General features: G+C 39.0%; 1 protein-coding gene across 1 annotated transcript in view; it reads left to right on the top strand.

Moving 5' to 3' along the window:
- Positions 1-19,931, top strand: part of LOC135713495 (homeobox protein koza) — a 43,413-nt gene that overhangs the window by 10,669 nt on the left and 12,813 nt on the right. The window contains exon 2 of the mRNA XM_065236623.1: positions 4,444-4,753. Within this exon, the coding sequence (XP_065092695.1) occupies positions 4,444-4,753 (310 nt within the window). The remainder of the gene's footprint in view (positions 1-4,443; positions 4,754-19,931) is intronic.

Here is a 19,931-nt window from a genome sequence, read left to right as displayed (position 1 = left end):
CGAACTTTTCAGTCTCGGAGCACGTAGTATTACATGACTTGTTTGTTTACGTCTCATCTTTTATGTCAAAGACGGATTCCATCACGTGTAAAATTAGTTATTTCTAAGTGTGTAGTGCCGTGCACCAGTACTACCTATGGCGGATCGGATGTCCCTCCAGCCATTTTCAAGAGTAGCTGCGTCAAGCTGCTCTTCCGTGGGTAGTGTAACTTCCAGCTACTGCGCGTAGTCCTGGGCAACTCCGGCGTCCCGTAATTGCTCAATGTTGGGTCGCGGCGTTCAACCGGTGTTATGCACCGTCGAGAGTTTTGAGCGCATGCATACTGCAACTAGGTAGTGATCCGAATCTATGTTCGCACATCGAATTTGGACTCACAAATCCCATTCAGTACACGGGTGAATTACTATTTATACTACGGGTACCGGTAAGGTACACACGTAATACTCGGCCAATGACGTATAGGCTCCCGAGCAGCGTCTGAGGTCGAATTGAAAACTAAATTTGATGTTGTGAAGTTCATGTATTTTATTACTCAGGATGCTTTCGTTTTGCTTGCTTTAACTGTTAAAATGACAAAATTTAAAGCAAAACATAACTCTGTAAATACCAAATGGAGTAATACACTAGTGGAAATTAATATAAGAATACTTTAAAAACCATGGCTCCTCCCAAATCTAAAAATCAGAGGAATTATTCTATATCTGCTTAAAACTTTTCAGAAATGAAGTTTAATGATTATTGGAACAAACTATTTGATTATTTTGGTGTCACAATAATTGTTGACATGCTAAATAATGTTTCGTCAATGATCAATTCTCCATACATTTTTGTATGGCGTCCTTATATTTATTTCCAAAGGAGAAAATCACAATTCCATTTATTTCTCCTACGTACATGATTTAATTGGTTCTTTTTTAGGCTCATATTGTAGAATCATAATGTGGCTTCCAAACGGACATGATTTAGAATTTTTCTGATTCTTAAAATTGGGAGGATAAATGTTTTTTTAAAGTGTTCTTATATTAATTTCCACTAGAGTTGTTTTGCTCTTGAAACCAAAATGAAGGCTCTTTAGACATGAGTGAGAGCGAAAATCGCTAAATTTTCCAGTCATGTTCGAAAAGTTCAACATCATGAAAACAACATTTTCTTACTAATCGTAATCTCAATCGTAAACTTGTATTCATTTTGCTTAACTGCGAAATGGCTCGGGCTATCAAATCCAACACCCGGAGTACCACATTTAATTCGCAAAGGTAACTCGTCTTCTGTTGGTCATGAGTACCTTTACCGCTCTAGGCACTCAGTATCAGTAAATGACGAACAACTGCCGTGTTAATATGCACTCTAGAAGTAAAGGGGTGGTACAATTTAGGACCTGCATGACGGTTTCTAATTAATTCTCGTTGCTCAACCTGCAGATTTAAAATAGATGAGGCGGTCTAGGATCAGTTTCACGAATTGGCTACTTTTTCGCATATTCGAAAATCTTCGAGATTTCATACTTGCAATAATGTTTCTAAGATATGCTTTGTTAGCTGCGGTCTGTCGATGTTAATCATAGATGGTCTGGCCCCAAGTTGGTGAGTTATTTTACGTTAATAATCATGAAAAGTTCACTATTTTGCCATAAACTGTGCCAAAACTAACAAGTTTACGGGCGCATTTTTGAAGATTTGGACCTGTTTCATATGACCAGAAGGTGTATGAATGTATGTATTGTATAGTGATGTGAATTTCACGAATAAACACGAGGAGTATTCATTATATCAAAACATGCCATATACATAGGTCGTTACCTTTTTTTCTCACCTATACCATACGATCATTACATTTTTCTCACCTTATTATATAATTATTATACAAATAATGCTCATGCACATAGTTTGTCATTCAAGTGTAATTGCGGCATTAGGCTTGTGCAATATCATGACGGTTATCATATGATGACGGTCATTCTTGAATGACGATCGTCTAACGTCGAAGACCGTCAACGTGACCAACGCTCATTTGTATTGCATTTGACAAGACCATCTGCAAGCAGAAGAATCATGAAGAGTAAAAATATTAACGCATCTGTGATAACTTCTTATATCTTCTGCATAACATAATTCAACAACAAGCTGACTCCGATTAGGTAAAAACAGCTCGCGATATTTTATACGAGCAAGTTCTACCAGTTCGAATTGACTCGAGATCTTGACGTGACAAGGAGGATTTTGGATAAGAAACAGAATCAATGATCTCCACTTCAAATGAAGAAACTTGTAAATAGGGTCAAACGGATGTTTTATTTACACCAACCACACAAAATCACAAAGGCTGCTGGTTACATTATTAATTTCACGGGATACAAATGTTTAATGCACGGTTATTCAACAGTTAAAAACTATTTGCAATTGAGTACAACGCTAAACCACAAACCAATTTTGAAACCAATCAGAGTTTGCATAAACTCATTGAACAATACATACATTCATACAACATACAACACACGGTAAACGAAATAACCAAAACGTGACTACAGCTAAATTTCCCAATATACAAACCCAGAATCACACATCCCAGAAAATGACAATTGAATCAGTGGGAGACAAGTCATCCTTATTAGATTTACAAGAGCTACCTGATTGCCCCATTACTGCAACTCGTGGTGAGAACTCCCGGAGAAGATATCTTCGTTTATCAAACCGTTCCTGAGCCAACAATCACCAGTCACGTGCCAATCACATTCATAGAATAACCCATCATCATCCAACGTGTTCGGGTTAGAGCATCTTCGCCATTCGTGCACTGTTCAGAGTAGTTGAGTGGATTTCCTGTCTGCATTGTAACCGGTAAAAATTCAATAGGAAATTGGGGGAAATCGCCGTCTTGTCGTATGTGAGAATGGTACACACGCAAACCATACACGGATAAGCGTGAATTCGGTTTCAAAGGTTAGCGCTCATCTGTAGTGCCACTCTCGAATGTCAATGGCGGTACTTGAGAGCCGATTGTTATTCGATTGATGAGCTCCTTATGTTTTCAATAGCTCTCTGCTTCAACGGGGACGATGTTGTTCAATTGTTCTGCGGAGATAGTTTATCTTTTATTTCAGTAATGATGCAATTTTTTTTCTGCATTAAAATGTCTTGAAATGGATTCATTAATTTGCTCACATTTTATCGATATTATTAAAACCACAGCTTAAGAAAATATTAAATTTAATTTTGAATCGTTCTAGAGTCATGCTGGGTTGAAGGTAAATATAATTAGTTTGTTATCTTCCTATCTCACCTTTTCACCATGAAAATTTCTCTTGGATACTCTTGCACAAAACCTAGACGATAAGCTCTACAAAGAGCACCATCATATTTTATAGGGTAGGTGTTCCAGCACTAGTGGTGTACCTATACTTGCGGTATGGTAATTGTGGCTGAATAATGTTGGGAAAACCGGAAAATGTTATTCTTCATCGGTAGCTCGGTAGGAAATTTGCATATTTCAAACTTAAAGTTAGACCAAAAATGACGGAAAACAATTAATTTTCATTAAGATTTTGACTCCATTGCACCTATAGTTGCGATAAGGTTCCTATAATAGTAGAACTCATAAAAAACAATGTGGTCCACTTTTATAGAAACCAAAGTTAGAAACCACCACAACTACTGGAACAGTGTTCCTAAAGCAAGTTTCTTAGTTTAAAAAAATGCATGTTGAGGGGGATCAAACGTATTATTATTTATTAGTATTATAAACTCTTGTGGATTATATAATAGCAAGCTAATTAATATCGAGATGGTAGCAGTTTCCTCCACACATCTTTATCAATCACAGTATCATCTTGGTTACTGCTTTAACTGCTTTCCTGGCATTTACAATATTTTAAATTCTGAATTTTGAAAACTGCGGAAGGTTCTAAAAAACGACTGGAAAGTCAAGAAATATCAGCGACTTTGTTTCGCTTCATTTAGTCGACACCCTGAATTGAAAGCTATAGATTGACATATAGAAATGATATGCACGACGTTTATTTATTTTTAATTAATTAATTTTCTTAGTTTCTCCACTACTGGCTCACCCATGTCTTTCATGGTGTAAATATTACATTTCCTCCATCCGTCATCTATTGAAGTATAAAAACGTGCTAAATTGTATGCATTTACATCAAAAGCAAGAAATCATCGTTTAAAAGCAGAGCATAGTACTCACTTCATTAGCGACACAAAGGCACGGAAAACCTTCTACAATGTGCAATTTTAGATTTAAATGTAGGAACACGTACCTGCTGCGAGTCACTTTCGTCAATTTTTCTACTAACAGTAAAAACCTTACACACGTCTAATTAACGCTTTAGGCAATCCGGTTCCTCCTCCCCTTCAGCAAAATAAGCGTTTGCTAACATAGATTCGTTCCCTTCTCTTTCACTACCTATTATTCCGGCCAACCCTTCATAATAGAATCGCAGCAGGGAGGCCTTGCATCGGAAACCGACGACGATGACGACAACAGTGACATCGACATCGACATTGAGGACCGCTCTTCACCGGAATCGACCTTGGCTTCTGGTTACCCACATGTACATCATTCCTACCAACAGCACCCGCAACTGATAGCTGGTAACCATCACCAGGGTATTGTTTCGGCCAACGGACCAATCAATGGCTCTGAGGCACCGAATGGTTTGATCATCAAGGCAGGACGAAAACCACGGCGAAGGCGGACTGCCTTCACCCATGCCCAGCTTGCGTATTTGGAGAGGAAATTTCGGTGAGTTTGACTAATCAAAGGCGCACACAAATATAATTTTATTTAAATAAATAATTAGTTTGAAGCAAATATATAAAGTGTATCGCAAAATTGAACGTACACTCTAGTGGATCATTTTTTGAAACATTGGGAATAGAACCTGTATGAAGTTAGATTTATTTGAGTAAACGCTCGATTTTCAACTTTTTACTTAGTAGACGAATTGTAGTAAAATTAGTGGAATATGAATGATCTTTATTATGACTAAAAATGAGCAAAATTAAAAAGAAAAAAGTTTAGTTCATTATATTTTAAGATATTATGGGTTTTCAGGGAAAAGACGTTTTTCTCAAATAACTCTTACTTTTAATAAACGCAACCAAATAAGCACTGTACCAATAATTGATAAATTTATGAAGATTCAGCAGCCAGAAATTCAGAAACGTTTGGGAAATGGATGTAATGTTGGCCTAAATGCCCCTAATTTGGGCCCATATATAAATTCAGCAAATCGACTAAATTTTCAATAGTGACCAAAAATATCCGTTAGTACCGCCCAATGACGCGATCATCTAGATAAAATTGATAAATAGTAGATTTTTAACGATGGGCCAAATCTTAGATCCAAAGGCCAACATTAGAGCCATTTTCCCTATCTATTTAAATTGTGCTTTAAAACTGTTTTTCTGAAATTCAAGGACATCTGTACACTCAATTTTGAGATACACTGTATGTTGTAAATGCAAACCGAAACTATTAATGCAAATATTGACGCAAAATCATAAAAAAAAATTGAGTTCTCCCCTATTTTTATTGGGTATTAAGCTGGAGCTGCGTCACAGCTTAGTTTTCAAGGCTTGACCCATTTGAATAAATTTTGCTTATATCTTTCACGCAGAGAAATGATTCTTAAATTCAAATGGATATATTTTTGGCTCAGGGTCTAATATATTTTTGGCATAGATTCAAATATATTATTCGGTTAATTCAAAGAAAAATATTTTTGAATCAACAAACCGGTTGTAGAGTTAATAATCTGTTTGTTGATTCTAAAAACTATTTTGTTGATTAAAAAATATGTATTGTTGAAATAGTGATACAATATGTTTGAATCAAGAACAAAATACATTAGGCCCTGAAACAAAAATCCATTTTTCTGCGTGTTGACAATACAACAGAAGGACTAGCCTATGTTGGCAGCTTTAACACTGGATTCCGTGTTTATTGTTTCAACACGGCGAATGAGAACGACCCAAATTTGAGTTTAGTTCACCCATAATCGCCAAAAGTGCAGGAACTCAACGATGAGTAAAATTTGTCTCATGATTTCCTGTGGAAAACCTAAAAAATCTGCCGGAAAATGAGGAAATTGACCAAAATTTTATTCAGTCTCGGAGTAGTACCAACAGACTGAGTGAATCCAATATTTACTTTTCTCAAATTCGGGAATTTTTCCCTGGAAAATCCTGGAAAAACCTGGGAAAACATGAGGCAAATTTACTCATCGCTGAGTTTCTGCATTTTTGGCGATTATGAGTAAACTAAACTCAAATTTGGGTCGTTCTCATTCGCCGTGAAAATAATTAAGGAAAAAATGCTGTGACGTGTGCGCGTAGATACATCCGCGTTAGAAACACTGGAATAAGAGACCAGCGGAGAAAAAACATGAATTTGGCCACAAGATAATCATCATAGCAATCCTGGCATCACTTGCATTTATAGCTGCTTACGAGTGACTTCGCCAATGCACCGACGAGCGAGTTCATGAGTGATTGTTAAACGATTTTAATACTCCTCCCTAATTGAAGCAAACCATTTGTAAACATTGCAGATTGGAACCGCTTTTGACAGTTCGATTGGAATCATAACAGTGTCTCCGCTGGTCTCTTATTCCAGTGTTTCTAATCCGCGTAGTAAACCGATTGAATAAGTAAATCCGTTTCGATCGAAACATCTAAATTATGTAAGTTACGAAAACAGCGCGAATTTCGAAAGCCGTGCAAGACAACCAAAGCGAGAAAAAAAGCTTTTTTTTTTTTTTTTTTTTTTAACTCTTTATTTGTTCCAAATTCAAAATAAATTACATTTCATTTTAACCTAGGTGCTCCAGTTACTGCAGTAACTTACCAGCCTTAATTGTTATGATATATATCTAAGTGTTTTTACATTGTTCATGTCTTGGCAATTCAGTTTTTTAAACATGTTTTTTAACCTGCATGTCAGTATAACAATTGATATCTTAAAACTAAACACTAAAACTAAATCTTATCTAAGTATAAAGGGAATTAATCGTTGCAATTGAGGATTGCAACGATTTTTGCCTGAAATTATTAATTATTTTGTTGGACATTTGTGCTAAAGTCTCAACATTCGAAATTCTATGTACCTCGGTAGTACTGAACCAGGGAGGCAACTTCAAAATCATTTTCAGAATTTTGTTCTGAATCCTTTGAAGTGCTTTTTTCCTGGTAGTGCAGCAACTAGACCATATTGGTACAGCGTAAAGCATGGCCGGTCTAAAAACTTGTTTAAATATTAGAAGTTTATTCGTCAGGCAAAGTTTGGATTTCCTGTTTATAAGAGGATACAAACATTTAATATATTTGTTACATTTGGCTTGAATGCCCTCAATGTGATCTTTAAAAGTTAATTTTTGGTCAAGTATTAATCCAAGATATTTCACTTGGTTTGACCAGGAAATTGGAACTCCGTTCATAGTGACTATGTGACTACTACTAGGTTTCAAAAACGAAGCTCTAGGCTTATGTGGAAATATTATAAGTTGAGTTTTGGAAGCGTTGGGAGAAATCTTCCATTTTTGTAAATAAGAAGAGAAAATATCTAAACTTTTCTGCAGTCTGCTGCAAATAACACGAAGACTTCTTCCTTTAGCGGAAATGCCTGTGTCATCAGCGAACAAAGATTTGTGGCAACCCTGAGGCAAATCAGGGAGGTCCGAAGTGAAAATGTTATACAATATAGGCCCAAGAATGCTACCCTGAGGAACTCCTGCCCTAACAGGTAGTCGATTAGATTTGGAATTTTGATAATTTACCTGCAGAGTTCTGTCAGTTAAATAATTTTGAACTAATTTCATAATATAAAGTGGAAAATTAAACTTTTTCAATTTAGCAATCAAACCTTCATGCCAAACACTGTCGAATGCTTTTTCTATGTCTAGAAGAGCAACTCCAGTTGAGTGGCCTTCAGATTTGTTTGAACGAATTAAATTGTTAACTCTTAAGAGTTGATGAGTAGTTGAATGCCCATGGCGAAATCCAAACTGCTCATCTGCAAAAATTGAGTTCGTATTGATGTGAAGCATCATTCTATTCAAAATTATCTTTTCAAAAAGTTTACTTATTGAAGAAAGTAAACTTATTGGACGGTAGCTAGAAGCTTCAGCTGGATTTTTATCCGGCTTCAAAATTGGAACAACTTTTGCATTTTTCCATTTATCAGGAAAGTATGCCAAATGGAAACATCTGTTAAATAATTTTACCAAGAAAGACAAGGTACTCTCTGGGAGTTTTTTGATGAGGATATAGAAAATTCCATCATCACCTGGAGCTTTCATATTTTGAAATTTTTTAGTTATAGACCTTACTTCGTCCAAATCAGTCCCCCAGGAATCATCAAAAATATTTTCCCGAGAGAAAATATTCAGAAAATCCCGAGCAACTTGATTCTCAATAGGACTAGTAAGACCCAAACTGAAATTATGGGAACTCTCGAATTGCTTAGCAAGTTTCTGAGCTTTTTCCAAATTTGTGATCAAAATTTTACCACCTTCTTTAAGCGCTGGAATAGGCTTTTGTGATTTTTTTCAAAATTTTTGTGAGTTTCCAAAAGGGTTTGGAACTCGGGTCTAATTTAGAAATATTATTTTCAAAAGTTTTGTTCCTCAGGGCAAATCATCGCTTTTTAATTTGTTTTTGCAAATCCCGCCAGATAACTTTCATGGCAGGATCGCGTGTTCTTTGATATTGTCTCCTACGGACATTTTTAAGACGGATCAAGAGCTGAAGATCATCGTCTATTATAATTGAATCGAATTTACCCTCGCATTTTGGTACTGAGGCAGCTCTTGCTTCAACTATAGAAGTAGTCAGAGATTCAAGAGCATAATTAATTTCATCTTTGGTTTGCAAAGGAATGTTTGGATCGAAGTTATATTCCATAAATGTTCGATACTGCTCCCAATCAGCTCTATGGTAATTGAAAGTAGAGCTGTTGGGATTACAAATTATTTCTTGGGATATTTCAAAAGTTACTGGAAGGTGATCAGAACCGAAGTCAGCATGGGTAACCAATTGGCTACAAAGTTGACATGAATCAGTTAAGACCAAATCAATAGTGGAGGGATTTCTTGCAGAAGAAAAGCATGTTGGGCTGTTTGGATATTGAATAGTGTAATAACCTGCAGAACAATCATCAAACAGAATATTACCATTGGAATTGCTTTGAGCATTATTCCATGAGCGGTGTTTTGCATTAAAATCACCAATAATGAAGAATTTAGACCTATGACGGGTAAGTTTCTGGAGGTCACCCTTGAGAAAATTCTTTTGCTGGCCTACGCATTGGAATGGCAAATAGGCAGCTATAAACGTAAGTTGTCCAAATTTTGTTTCAACAGAAACTCCCAAAGTTTCAAAAACTTTGGTTTCAAATGAAGAAAGAATTTTATGTTTGATTCGTCTATGAATAATGATGGCAACGCCACCACAGGGTGCATCAAGACGATCATTTCTATAAATCAAGTAATTTGCGTCCTTCTTAACCTTATGGGCAGGTTTAAGGAACGTTTCAGTTATAACGGCAATATGCACGTTATGAACTCTTAAAAAGTTAAATAGCTCGTCTTCATTATCTTTAAGAGATCGAGCATTCCAATTTACAATATTTAATGCTTTAAAATCCATTACTGAATTTTAAAGTCATGACAATATTATTTGCAAATTTTACTCCAGTTTGAATAGCATCAAACATGGAGTTAGATTTAAGCATATCAGAAATCATGTCAATTAATGAATTCTGTAAAAATTCCATTTTGGGGGCAGTAATGCTTCCTAAGTCAAAATTGTCAAAATTTCCATTAGAACGTTGGTTAGTATTTTGATTTCTACCCGCTGCAATAGCAGCATAGGTAGCTCCATTAACTCGCTGAACATTGTTAGCAGCGAGGGGAGTAGGTACAGATGAAACATTTGAAGCAGGGGTGATATTTGTACCTACGGGTACGAATGTAGAATTTGTTCCTCGCTGACCGTTGTTAACAGCAGAGGAATTTGTACCTGGTCGGAAACGTGGAGCGTTTCCTACCTGTCGGTTAGAACGAGATTGTAGGATCGCTTTGCGAGTCTTACATTCCCAAAAATTGGATTTGTGGTTTTCACCACAATTTGAACATTTAAATTTCTTAGGATCTTCCTTCACAGGACAGTCGTCCTTTGCGTGAGAGGAATCACCACAATTCATGCATTTAGCTGGCATGTAGCAATTTTTAGTTCCGTGACCCCATCCCTGGCACTTACGGCACTGGGTGAGGTTTTGGAAATTTCCTCCAGTCTTCCTGAAGTGTTCCCACTTCACTCGGACATGGAGCATAAGGCTAGCTTTTTCTAAGGCCTTAAGGTTGTTTAGTTCACTAGACTTGAAGTGAACTAAATAAAAATCATTAGAAATCCCGTTGCGCGAATCGCCAGGACGGGATTTCATTTTCATTTTGATTACTTGGAGTGGCACAACTCCAAGTAATTTTGCCAGTTCATCTTTGATCTGATCCAGGGATTCACCACTGGGCAGTCCTTTCATGACAACCTTGAACACACGTTCAGTTTTGGTGTCGTAAGTAAAAAATTTGTGCTTCTTCTCAGTAAGATACTTGAGAAGACATTTAAATCCGTCCAAGGTTTCAGCCAATACACGGCATTCACCCCGACGTCCAATTTGTAGTGAAAACTTAACTTTCACGAAATTCAAAAGTTCCATGCGAAGAGCATGGAAATCGGTAGTGGTTATCACAATAGGGGGAATCTTTTCCTTCTTGGCATTAAGCCGGGAAAGTTTACTAGAATTTTTCTTGGATGATGGATCATTCTCATCATCCGTGAGCAAATCAAATTGATTACTCAAATTAATTTCTTCAGAAGGGGGGTCAAGAGTTTGCCCCTTTCTTTTGCGTTTAGGCGCCATGGCGGCAGTAAATGTTTTATCCAAATCGACTTCCAAGCAGATTACTATAAGAATCTGAAGGATCGAAGAGGAATTTTCCAAATCGATATCCAAGAAGGATTACCTCGGGTAGGGTCCAAACAAGGATCGAAGAGGAATAAGAGGAGTTGAACAAGGTAGAAATTTTTTACAGGTTGAGCACTGAAAAGTGCGATTATGCGATTATCCAAATCGACTTCCAAGCAGATTACTATAAGAATCTGAAGGATCGAAGAGGAATTTTCCAAATCGATATCCAAGAAGGATTACCTCGGGTAGGGTCCAAACAAGGATCGAAGAGGAATAAGAGGAGTTGAACAAGGTAGAAAATTTTTACAGGTTGAGCACTGAAAAGTGCTGTTTAAATTTGTTGTAGCTTTAGGTAGTAGTAACACTTCCTTAAGCAAAAAGCAAATAGATCCGCACGGCAAGAGAGCACGATGCGGACTGAGAGAAAAAAAGCTTATTATAATTTAAAGAGTGCCACCAAAATAAATGTGATAGCCTAAGTTGGCAAGTTGATTAATTTTGGTTTCCTCCCTAGATATTCTACTTATTTACTACTGAGCTTTGTATCAAATTAGTTAATTTAAAGAACGTATCAATCATTTCTAGATTTCGCGACCGCACCGAACAAATTATATACTACATAAGCTCAAAAGCGTTTGACAAGCTCTACCGATTTGCGTATCACTTCTGCGTAAGCTCCGTAGACGTAGGCGCGTTGAATCCGACAGCCGCCAAAAGTTTAACCTGCACCAAAACCGCTTAAGTCAGTTGCTATCCATCTCCTTAACCGATCAGACGTATAATACCATTCTCGAACTTCTTTTGTGTGACGCGCGTGAGTTTTGTTGCCCATAGCCTTGCGGGCTTTACGAGAAAACTGTGTCGTTTTGGATACATCCATTCTGCCTAAGCGGCCGTGTATTTCGGAAATCAAACGATTTTTAGAAAGTGAACTGCAACTTGATATGTCACAAGTGAAATGCATCCAGCCACACAATGTGAAAAACGTTGTATACCTGGGTATGCAAAGTAACGAAGTAGCAAGAAGAATCGCTTCAGCTCACACCTGAAGCATTTTATGGAGTATGAGGGAAAAAAGATCTCTATTCCAATTTATGTCGAAAGCAGCGCTGTCGACGTACGTTTGCATGATCTCCCAGATGACATGGAAAATGTGGCTATAATCGACCATATGCGCCAGTATGGAGAGGTGATAGCATTTCGCGGTAAGGTTTGGAAGAGTTATTTTCCAGGCTTCAGCAATGGAGTGCGTGTTTAAAAAATGAGACTTATTCTTCCCATCCCGTCGTTCATCACCGTGGATGGCGAAATTACACCAAAACCAAGTGAAAACATGTCGCAATTGTGAGCGCAAATCTCACCCAAAGCAACGCTGCTCCGATGTGGCACCGGCAGCAGCAGCAGCAGCAGCAGCAGTAACAGCAGTAGCAACAGCAGTAGCAAACGAAGACAATACTCGCAGTAGCAGCACCAACAACAACTATGTTAACAGCAAGAACAAGAACAACAACAACGCACACAAACTTCCATCAAACGCAGCCAACAGTAAGCGCCCTCGCTCCCGAAATCGATACCAAATACAGACCAACAGCAAAACAACAAAACCGAAACGAAACGCCAGCGATCAGTCGACTCGGACACCACAAACAATGCAACCAAAAAATTGAACGCAAATGACTCAAGCGAAAGTGATAGCAGCCTGATCTCTGTGAGTGGTGATATTTGTCCATATACACAGCGCCCATATACGATCCCAGATCTTTCGCATATTGACGATCCTGAAGAACGGTGTGCATTGATCGAGGAAAGCAAGAAGAGGATTGATGCCATCTATTTAGAGCAAATAGAAAATAAGAAAAAGAAAAATAATGTAATTTAACTAGGATTTATTGTATTTTGATAGACCTCGGCTCCATAAAGTTTAACGACATTTGAGCCTAACAAATAAACGAATAGTTAAAAAAAAAACCGCTTAAGTCAGTAAAACCGTGTGGAGCTAAACATCTAAATTCAAGACCAACAATTGAAATGGCCTTAACTCCATTTTGTAAACAAATCTTGTAAGGCCATTTTCTCGCGAACCGAAACCTTCATTCGCAAACCTAAACCACAATCGGCTAGAGGAGAATTTCCCCTACCTGTTATTATTTTGGTTTGCCTTTGCGGGCTTCGGTTCGCAAGAAAATGGCCTTACAAGGTTTGTTCACAAAATGGAGTTAAGGCCATTTCAATTGTTGGTCTTGAATTACGTAAGATACGAAAATCGCGCAAATTGCAAACGCCGCGCGAGAAAACCGTAGAGAAAAAACAGCTTATTAGCACATAAAGAGTGCCACCAAAATAAATGTGATAGGCAAGTTGATTAATTTTGGTTTCCTCGCTAGAAATTCTACTTATTTTACTATTGAGCTTTGTTTCTATTTAGTTATTTTACCACATGTGTCAATAATTTCAAAGTTTCGCGACCATACCGAACAAATTCTAAACTACATAAGCTCAAAACACTTTTGGTAAGCACTACCGAATTGCGAATCACTTCTGCGTAAGTTCCGTAGACGTAGGCGCGTTGAATCCGACAACCGCGAAAAGTTAAACATGCATCGATGCTTCAATACCACATAAGAAAAGATCGATTTTACAGTCACGTAGGGTTTAGTTCATAGATTAACATTGACTGCTGTTTACAAATGTAAGTACTTGAACACTAAGAAATAAGTTAACTCAACAGCTTTAACCGCATATATCAGAGATTTCGCGTATTGAGAGATTAATATAGTAATCGAGTACAATAAACTCAGGGAAAACAATACCTACAAACATGCTTGGCATACACAGTTTTGGTCACGAACTGCTCATTTGCTAATAACTTTGCACACAGTTGACGGAACATAGTTCTTTTTGAAGCAGTAGATAGAATAGAGTGTAAGCTTGTTATAGATATGTAAAAAAAAAGTAGATTTTAATGCTAGTAGTAAACTGTTTTGGTTTTTGCGTTGTAAAAATGAGGTGAGAAATGCTCACTACACATCTCGGAATTTAAGTATTAAATTGGTTAGTGTTGATTCAAATTTTAAGCTTTACCTAATCTTCGAATATCTATAGTAAACTATGATGCTAATCTATCAATGACTTTAAAGAAAAATAAATTTCAACATCTGAGTGAAAAGCTATTACCAAATGAGCAGGTGGTGTGTACAACTGTGCATGCCAAGCATGCCTACAAAAGATTAAATGTTATCAGTTATAACGTACCTCTACTTTTACTTATTTCCTAAACTATTCCTCTTCTTGTTAATTTGCTAAATGCTATTGGTTTGCTTGCGTTTTCTCATTGAAGCTCAAGACTAAATAGGAAGATTTATACTACAACTTTAAAGGTTAGTTGCCTCCCTAAGCGGACCCCCCGCATCCTAATTCTTTTGTTAATTCACCTAATGTTATTAGACTTTCTGAATTTTCTTATTTACGGTCGTTTGATGATTATGATATCTCATTATTCTAATTTAATAAATAATTGAAATCTCGAATTCACCTAATCCATCATAACCCATGATTTATTAAGTACCTGCACTTGTGCTTGTAATCTAAAATTAAACGTGTTTCAAGTACTTTTGATTTTGACCTACATCTATTTATTATATCTTGGTGCGACCCAAGTGACACCTTCAAGTGACTACAATGCTTCACTTTGAAGTTGATTTCCTAGCTGGTTTTTAAATTATATAGGGTATATACTCCAACTATGCTCACACGCTTCCACAATGTCGCACCAAAAAAATTCGTATGGGTATGTCACAATAGAAGCACGCCACAGTGGAAATCCCGAGCCATAGTTCAAACACTTATCCCAAATCAAAATGAAGCACATATAATATTAGTTACAATACCATGTACAAAAATGATGTTTAACATTGTTCCCTGAGTAATACTACAATGAAAACAACAATGAAAGCTTGTCACGCAAATAGAAGGAGCACTTTCTAAAATATTTCAATAGTATAATTCCCTTGCAAACCCAAATAAATCTATCTGCGTAAAAAAAAAATAAGAGTGATTTGCGGCAAACCCCACCAGTATCGCACCCAACGTCAGTGCCTATACGTAAGCGTACTACGACGCGGGTCTCAAACAAAGGAGTAACAAGTGTGATACTATCACTGTTGGACTAGAACTTTGGTTTTCTCATGCAGTGGTTCATCAGAGAGGAGAAGCGCCATTCTATCGCGGCATGAGCCAGTAACGCTGGCCATAAACCCACCGCCTCCAACACTCCACTATAAAGCATGAAATTAAGCCCGCCCACCAACAGCAAGGTGCAAAAACTGGCCACGGGGAGGGATTTGACTATAGAGTACTTCCAGGTCAAATAGCGAAACAAAAAAAAAATAAATTCACCCGAACCTCTGCGATGACCATAATTGCATAATTGTTCGCTATTATTTGGCCTTTTATTAACGTCACCTCATTTTTTTTTTAATTTAGTTTTCTATATTTTTCAATAAGTCATAGGCCGAAAACTTTTTGTTCTATGGAAAATCCTTTTCGATCGTAAAGAGACTGGGGCTGAATATCTGAGACTAAGTTCGCAAATTTTGGACAAAAAACAGGTCTATTTTGCGCGGCTTGTGTTCCAAATAACAGAGGAATCATTCCTCTACATGAGTGTGTTGTTAGTTTTCTAGGCTGAGTTTATATTCGCGAGAAATCGGTGATTGAAGTGTTTGTTTACAAAATCAATTACGCCCAAATCTCAAATCACTCCGGAGTTGATCGGGATGATCTCGAGGCATAAATCCCTCCAATAAGTTCTCGGTACTAAAATATGCCGATTGAGCAAAAAAAATTACTAAATATTGCTGTTTTTTAAAGATTTCGTTCAGGTTCACATGTATAATTTGTCATAAGAACACGGGGCGTTTCTGTGGTGGGAAAACATTGACTTCCATATCTATCACAGATTACAAATTCGACAGTGAGCATACATAAGGACGTAACCGTGATCGATTTTCTCTTTTGTTAATAACTCGCTTGAATTAACATTTCTCAGTGCGTTTGCTGTTGCTTTTGATAACCAATACAACCTGTAACAACACTACAATGAACAAATTTCAGATAATATTCAAGCTGAACATTGCATTAGGTCCTAAGTAGCATTGATCTATCCTCTTCGTCGACTTTCTCTTCCATTAATAACTTGAGCACATAATCGTTTCTTGTATGTGTCGTAGATGCAAGATAAAAACTTCTTTTATCGATATGTGTGCTGAAAATACCTGGGCCGAGTGGATTCAAGGAGAAAGTCGTCGAAGAGAATCTTGTCAATGTTACTTAGGACCTAATGCAATATTCTGCTTGAATTATTTCGCTTAGCTGTAGCAATGGGCCGTATGAATAAAAAGAGTTTACTTTACTAAAGTAAAGTAAACGCTTTTATTCATACGACCTAATGTAAAAAGAAAATCAATGAAGAGAATCGACCATTACAAGTAGGCCCTTTTGATTTTACATTTAAATGATCTTTATTTCTTGTATTTGTTTGGTTTACATGTATGGATTATCAAGTGACACAGATGCGTCTTTTCAACTTTAGTACATTTGAAATTTTTAATTATTATTTACAGTTCCTAGTCCTATCAGGCCTGTTATTAGAGTATGACCACCTTGGTGGGATTGGTTTGTTTTGAATTTGAAAAAGGAGACTACTTATAACTACTATTTACAACTACAATTAACCTGTAACTACTATATACACCTAACCTACTATATACAAATTGCTTATCAAAGCATGTTCTGATGTATTGCATTTCTGCATAAACCTAGTCTTAATGTCATCAATTTTGGAATGTTCGCCTCTTGGTGGAGGTCTGAAATTCTTGTGTCAAAGGGACGATCAAGGATCATCCTAACCACTCTGTTCTGAGCAACCTGGATTTTGTTCCTGTGAGTTTGAGCACATGATTCTCACACCGGAGCTGCGTAGAGACAGCCAGTTTGTTCACCCTTGAGAGGCGGGATCTACGGCAAATCAGCGGATACAGAGACCTAACCAAGGTGGAACACGGTTTTCTCCACATGCGAGCGGAATAGGAGCTTTTCGTCAAACAACATCCCGAGATAGGTTACTTCGGCGGACCACTCAACCCTTGTGCCATCCATGATTACAATACAAGAGGGAGCTGGTTTTAGTTTGGGAGATTGCCGATGGAGGAACATTATTGTTTGGGTTTTGGAAGCATTGATTTTGATTTTCCACGTGGTGGCATAATCAGCAAAGGCGTCAAGACATCGTTGAAGCTTGTTTGTTATTTCACGAGGCATCCTTCCCTTGACGGTTATAGCAGTATAATCTGCGAACAGAAATAACACGCAACCGTTACCCAAGGGAGGAATGTCGGAAGTGTAGATGCGGTAAAGTAAGGGGCCCAGCAGACTGCCTTGCTGGACTCCTGCTGGGATGGAAAATGTGCTTGAATTGCAACCATTCTTTGCTGAAGGTAGTTACGGGTGATTTTAACAAGATGCAAAGGAAAGTTGAAGTTACGAAGCTTGTATACAAGCCCATTGTGTCAGACATTATCAAACATTTTCTCAACGTCTAACAATGCCATGGCTGTAGACTTGGATACAGCCTTGTTACTTCGGATGTTATTCATCACCCGTACTAGCTGATGATTTGTGAAGTGCCCCTTCCTGAACCCGAACTGTTCCGGTAGGAGAATGTTGTGTTTCTCGACAAACTTGAGCAAACGATTGAGAATAAGTTTCTCGAACAATTTGCTCAGCACTGAAAGGAGACTGATTGGTCTGTAGATTGAAGCTAGCGTTGGGTCCTTCCCGGGTTTGCGGATAGGTATGATTTTCGCTGTCTTCCAGATACTTAAAAAGTAGTGCAGTTCCAAGCATCTATTGAAGACAGCAGCCAGCAGAGAGTGAACCTTCATGCTGAGATTTTTCAATACTAGGTTGAATATTCCGTCAAACCCTTCATGTTTTTGGTGCATTTCAGCGTTGAGCAAATCTGTTCCACTGTGATTCTATCCTCCGGAGGGATGGCACAAGGGGAGGAATCAAGGTTGAGTACGCATTGCTCAACCTGAACTTCGAGCGGACTTTGGATGTTGAAGCCAAGCAAGTGTCATTTGGCAATATTCTCACCAATCGCATTTGCTTTCTCCTGAGGGGTGATTATGAGCCGATCGTCATCATTTTCATCTTTGAGTGGAGGAATGGGTTTGGGGTGCGTCTTTAGGACCTTGGCAACCTTCCAGAATGATCTGGAGCGGTCATCCAGATTCTGGATGAGCCACACGAAACTTTCGTTCCGGAGTGAGACCATTCTGGAAGCAATCTCCTTGTTTAGATCGGCCATTTCACGTTTCCACGCTAGATCTCCGGTTCTTTGGAACTGGCGTCTACGAACATTTCTCAGTCGAATCAATAGTTGGGTGTGGGAATCAATGGCAATAACCTTACCCCTCACAGGAACTCGTCGGACGCACGCCTCGTCAGCCACGGTTATGCCTTGGTGAAGTCCCTCCAACGCTCGGTCGGGTTGTCGATGATGTGCCTGTCTACCACGCGTCCAAACTGGGCCCAGTTTACGCGATGGTAGTCCTTGCGCAGGCTTGGAGCAGGAGCTACGTTGTTTCCCAGTTCAGCCACCACCGGTTGATGGTCGGAGCTGAGTTCGTTCAAGGCTACCGGCTTGGACAAGCCAGTATTTGTAAGAAACAGGTCTAGCGTCGATGGGTTGCCTAACGGTGAGATGAATGTTGGCTCGTCCGAGAACCAAACGGAGTACAGCCCGTGCTGCGAATGGTCGAACAGCAGACGACCGTTCTGGTTCTGCTGGTAGTTCCGCCAGGCCTCATGGCGAGCATTCAGATCTCCTCCAACAACGAAGCGGGAACCGGTACGGGTGATGGTGGCCAGGTCTCTCTTTAATTTAGCCGCTAGTCCGCTGCTGGCGGCACACTGTCGAGGGCAGTAGACGGCGATGAACTGGACGTATCCAGTCGCCGACTCCACCTCCACACCAAGGGCCTCGATGATAGAGGTGCGGATATGGGACAGACTGCGGTATTTTATCCCTTTTTTGACGATGATCGCAACACCCCCCCTCCCCCCTGGAGCTGGTACGATCAAGCCGAATGATGTTGTGGTCCGGTAACCAGCAACTGTCGCCGGACTTGAGGTGAGTCTCGGTGAGGAGGCCCACGTCGATGGTATGCTTGCGGAGGAAGTCCGCAAGCTCGATGTTTTTTGCTCTTAAGGAGCAAGCGTTCCATGTGACTATGCATAGTGGTTTAGACGCCATAATGCATAGCCAGTTTCACGATAGTTTCGAACTGTTCGTTCTTGTTGGTGCATTTGCGGAAAGCGCTTGTAACATGAACGAATATGTTCCAACACTCGTCCACCTTCTAGCGATGGCGGTGTTCTCCAGGATCCAGGGGGAGTGGAATTTGTTCACTGGGCGTTGGTTTTGGGGAGCGGGTTGCACTCGCGGTTGTTGGTTGGTTCGAAACGGCGGAAAATCGCCTGGCCCGAAAGCCGGGGACTTATTTTTCTTACGTCCTGGTTGGTTGGAGGTCGATGCATCCTTTCGGATACGCTTGAATTCCTCGCGTTTGGGGCACTGCCTGTCAGAGCCCTGATGAGCACCACCACAGTTGACACACTTGATAACCTCAGGACTGTCATCTGGGCAGTCGGAGGAGGCATGGTCCTTGGTGCAGAAGCTGCAGCGTGGGTTGATGTTGCAATTTCGGGTGCCGTGTCCGAAGTTGAGGCAGCGCTGACACTGCGTTACATCGCGGCGACCACCACGGTAGGACTCCCAACGGATGATGACGTTGAAGAGCGAGCGGATTGCTTGCAACGCATTAAGCGTCACCGTCCCCTTTTTGAAGTGTACCAGGAAAAGGCAATCCTGGTACTTCCTCTGGCTTTC

The sequence above is a fragment of the Ochlerotatus camptorhynchus genome, unplaced genomic scaffold, assembly GCF_037179485.1.
Source record: "Ochlerotatus camptorhynchus isolate MF236.1 unplaced genomic scaffold, CSIRO-AGI_Acam_v1.1 ptg000041l, whole genome shotgun sequence".
Classification (NCBI taxonomy): Eukaryota; Metazoa; Arthropoda; class Insecta; order Diptera; family Culicidae; genus Ochlerotatus; species Ochlerotatus camptorhynchus.
The sequence above is the reverse complement of the archived record's forward strand: the minus strand, read 5'-3'. Positions and strand labels throughout refer to the sequence as shown.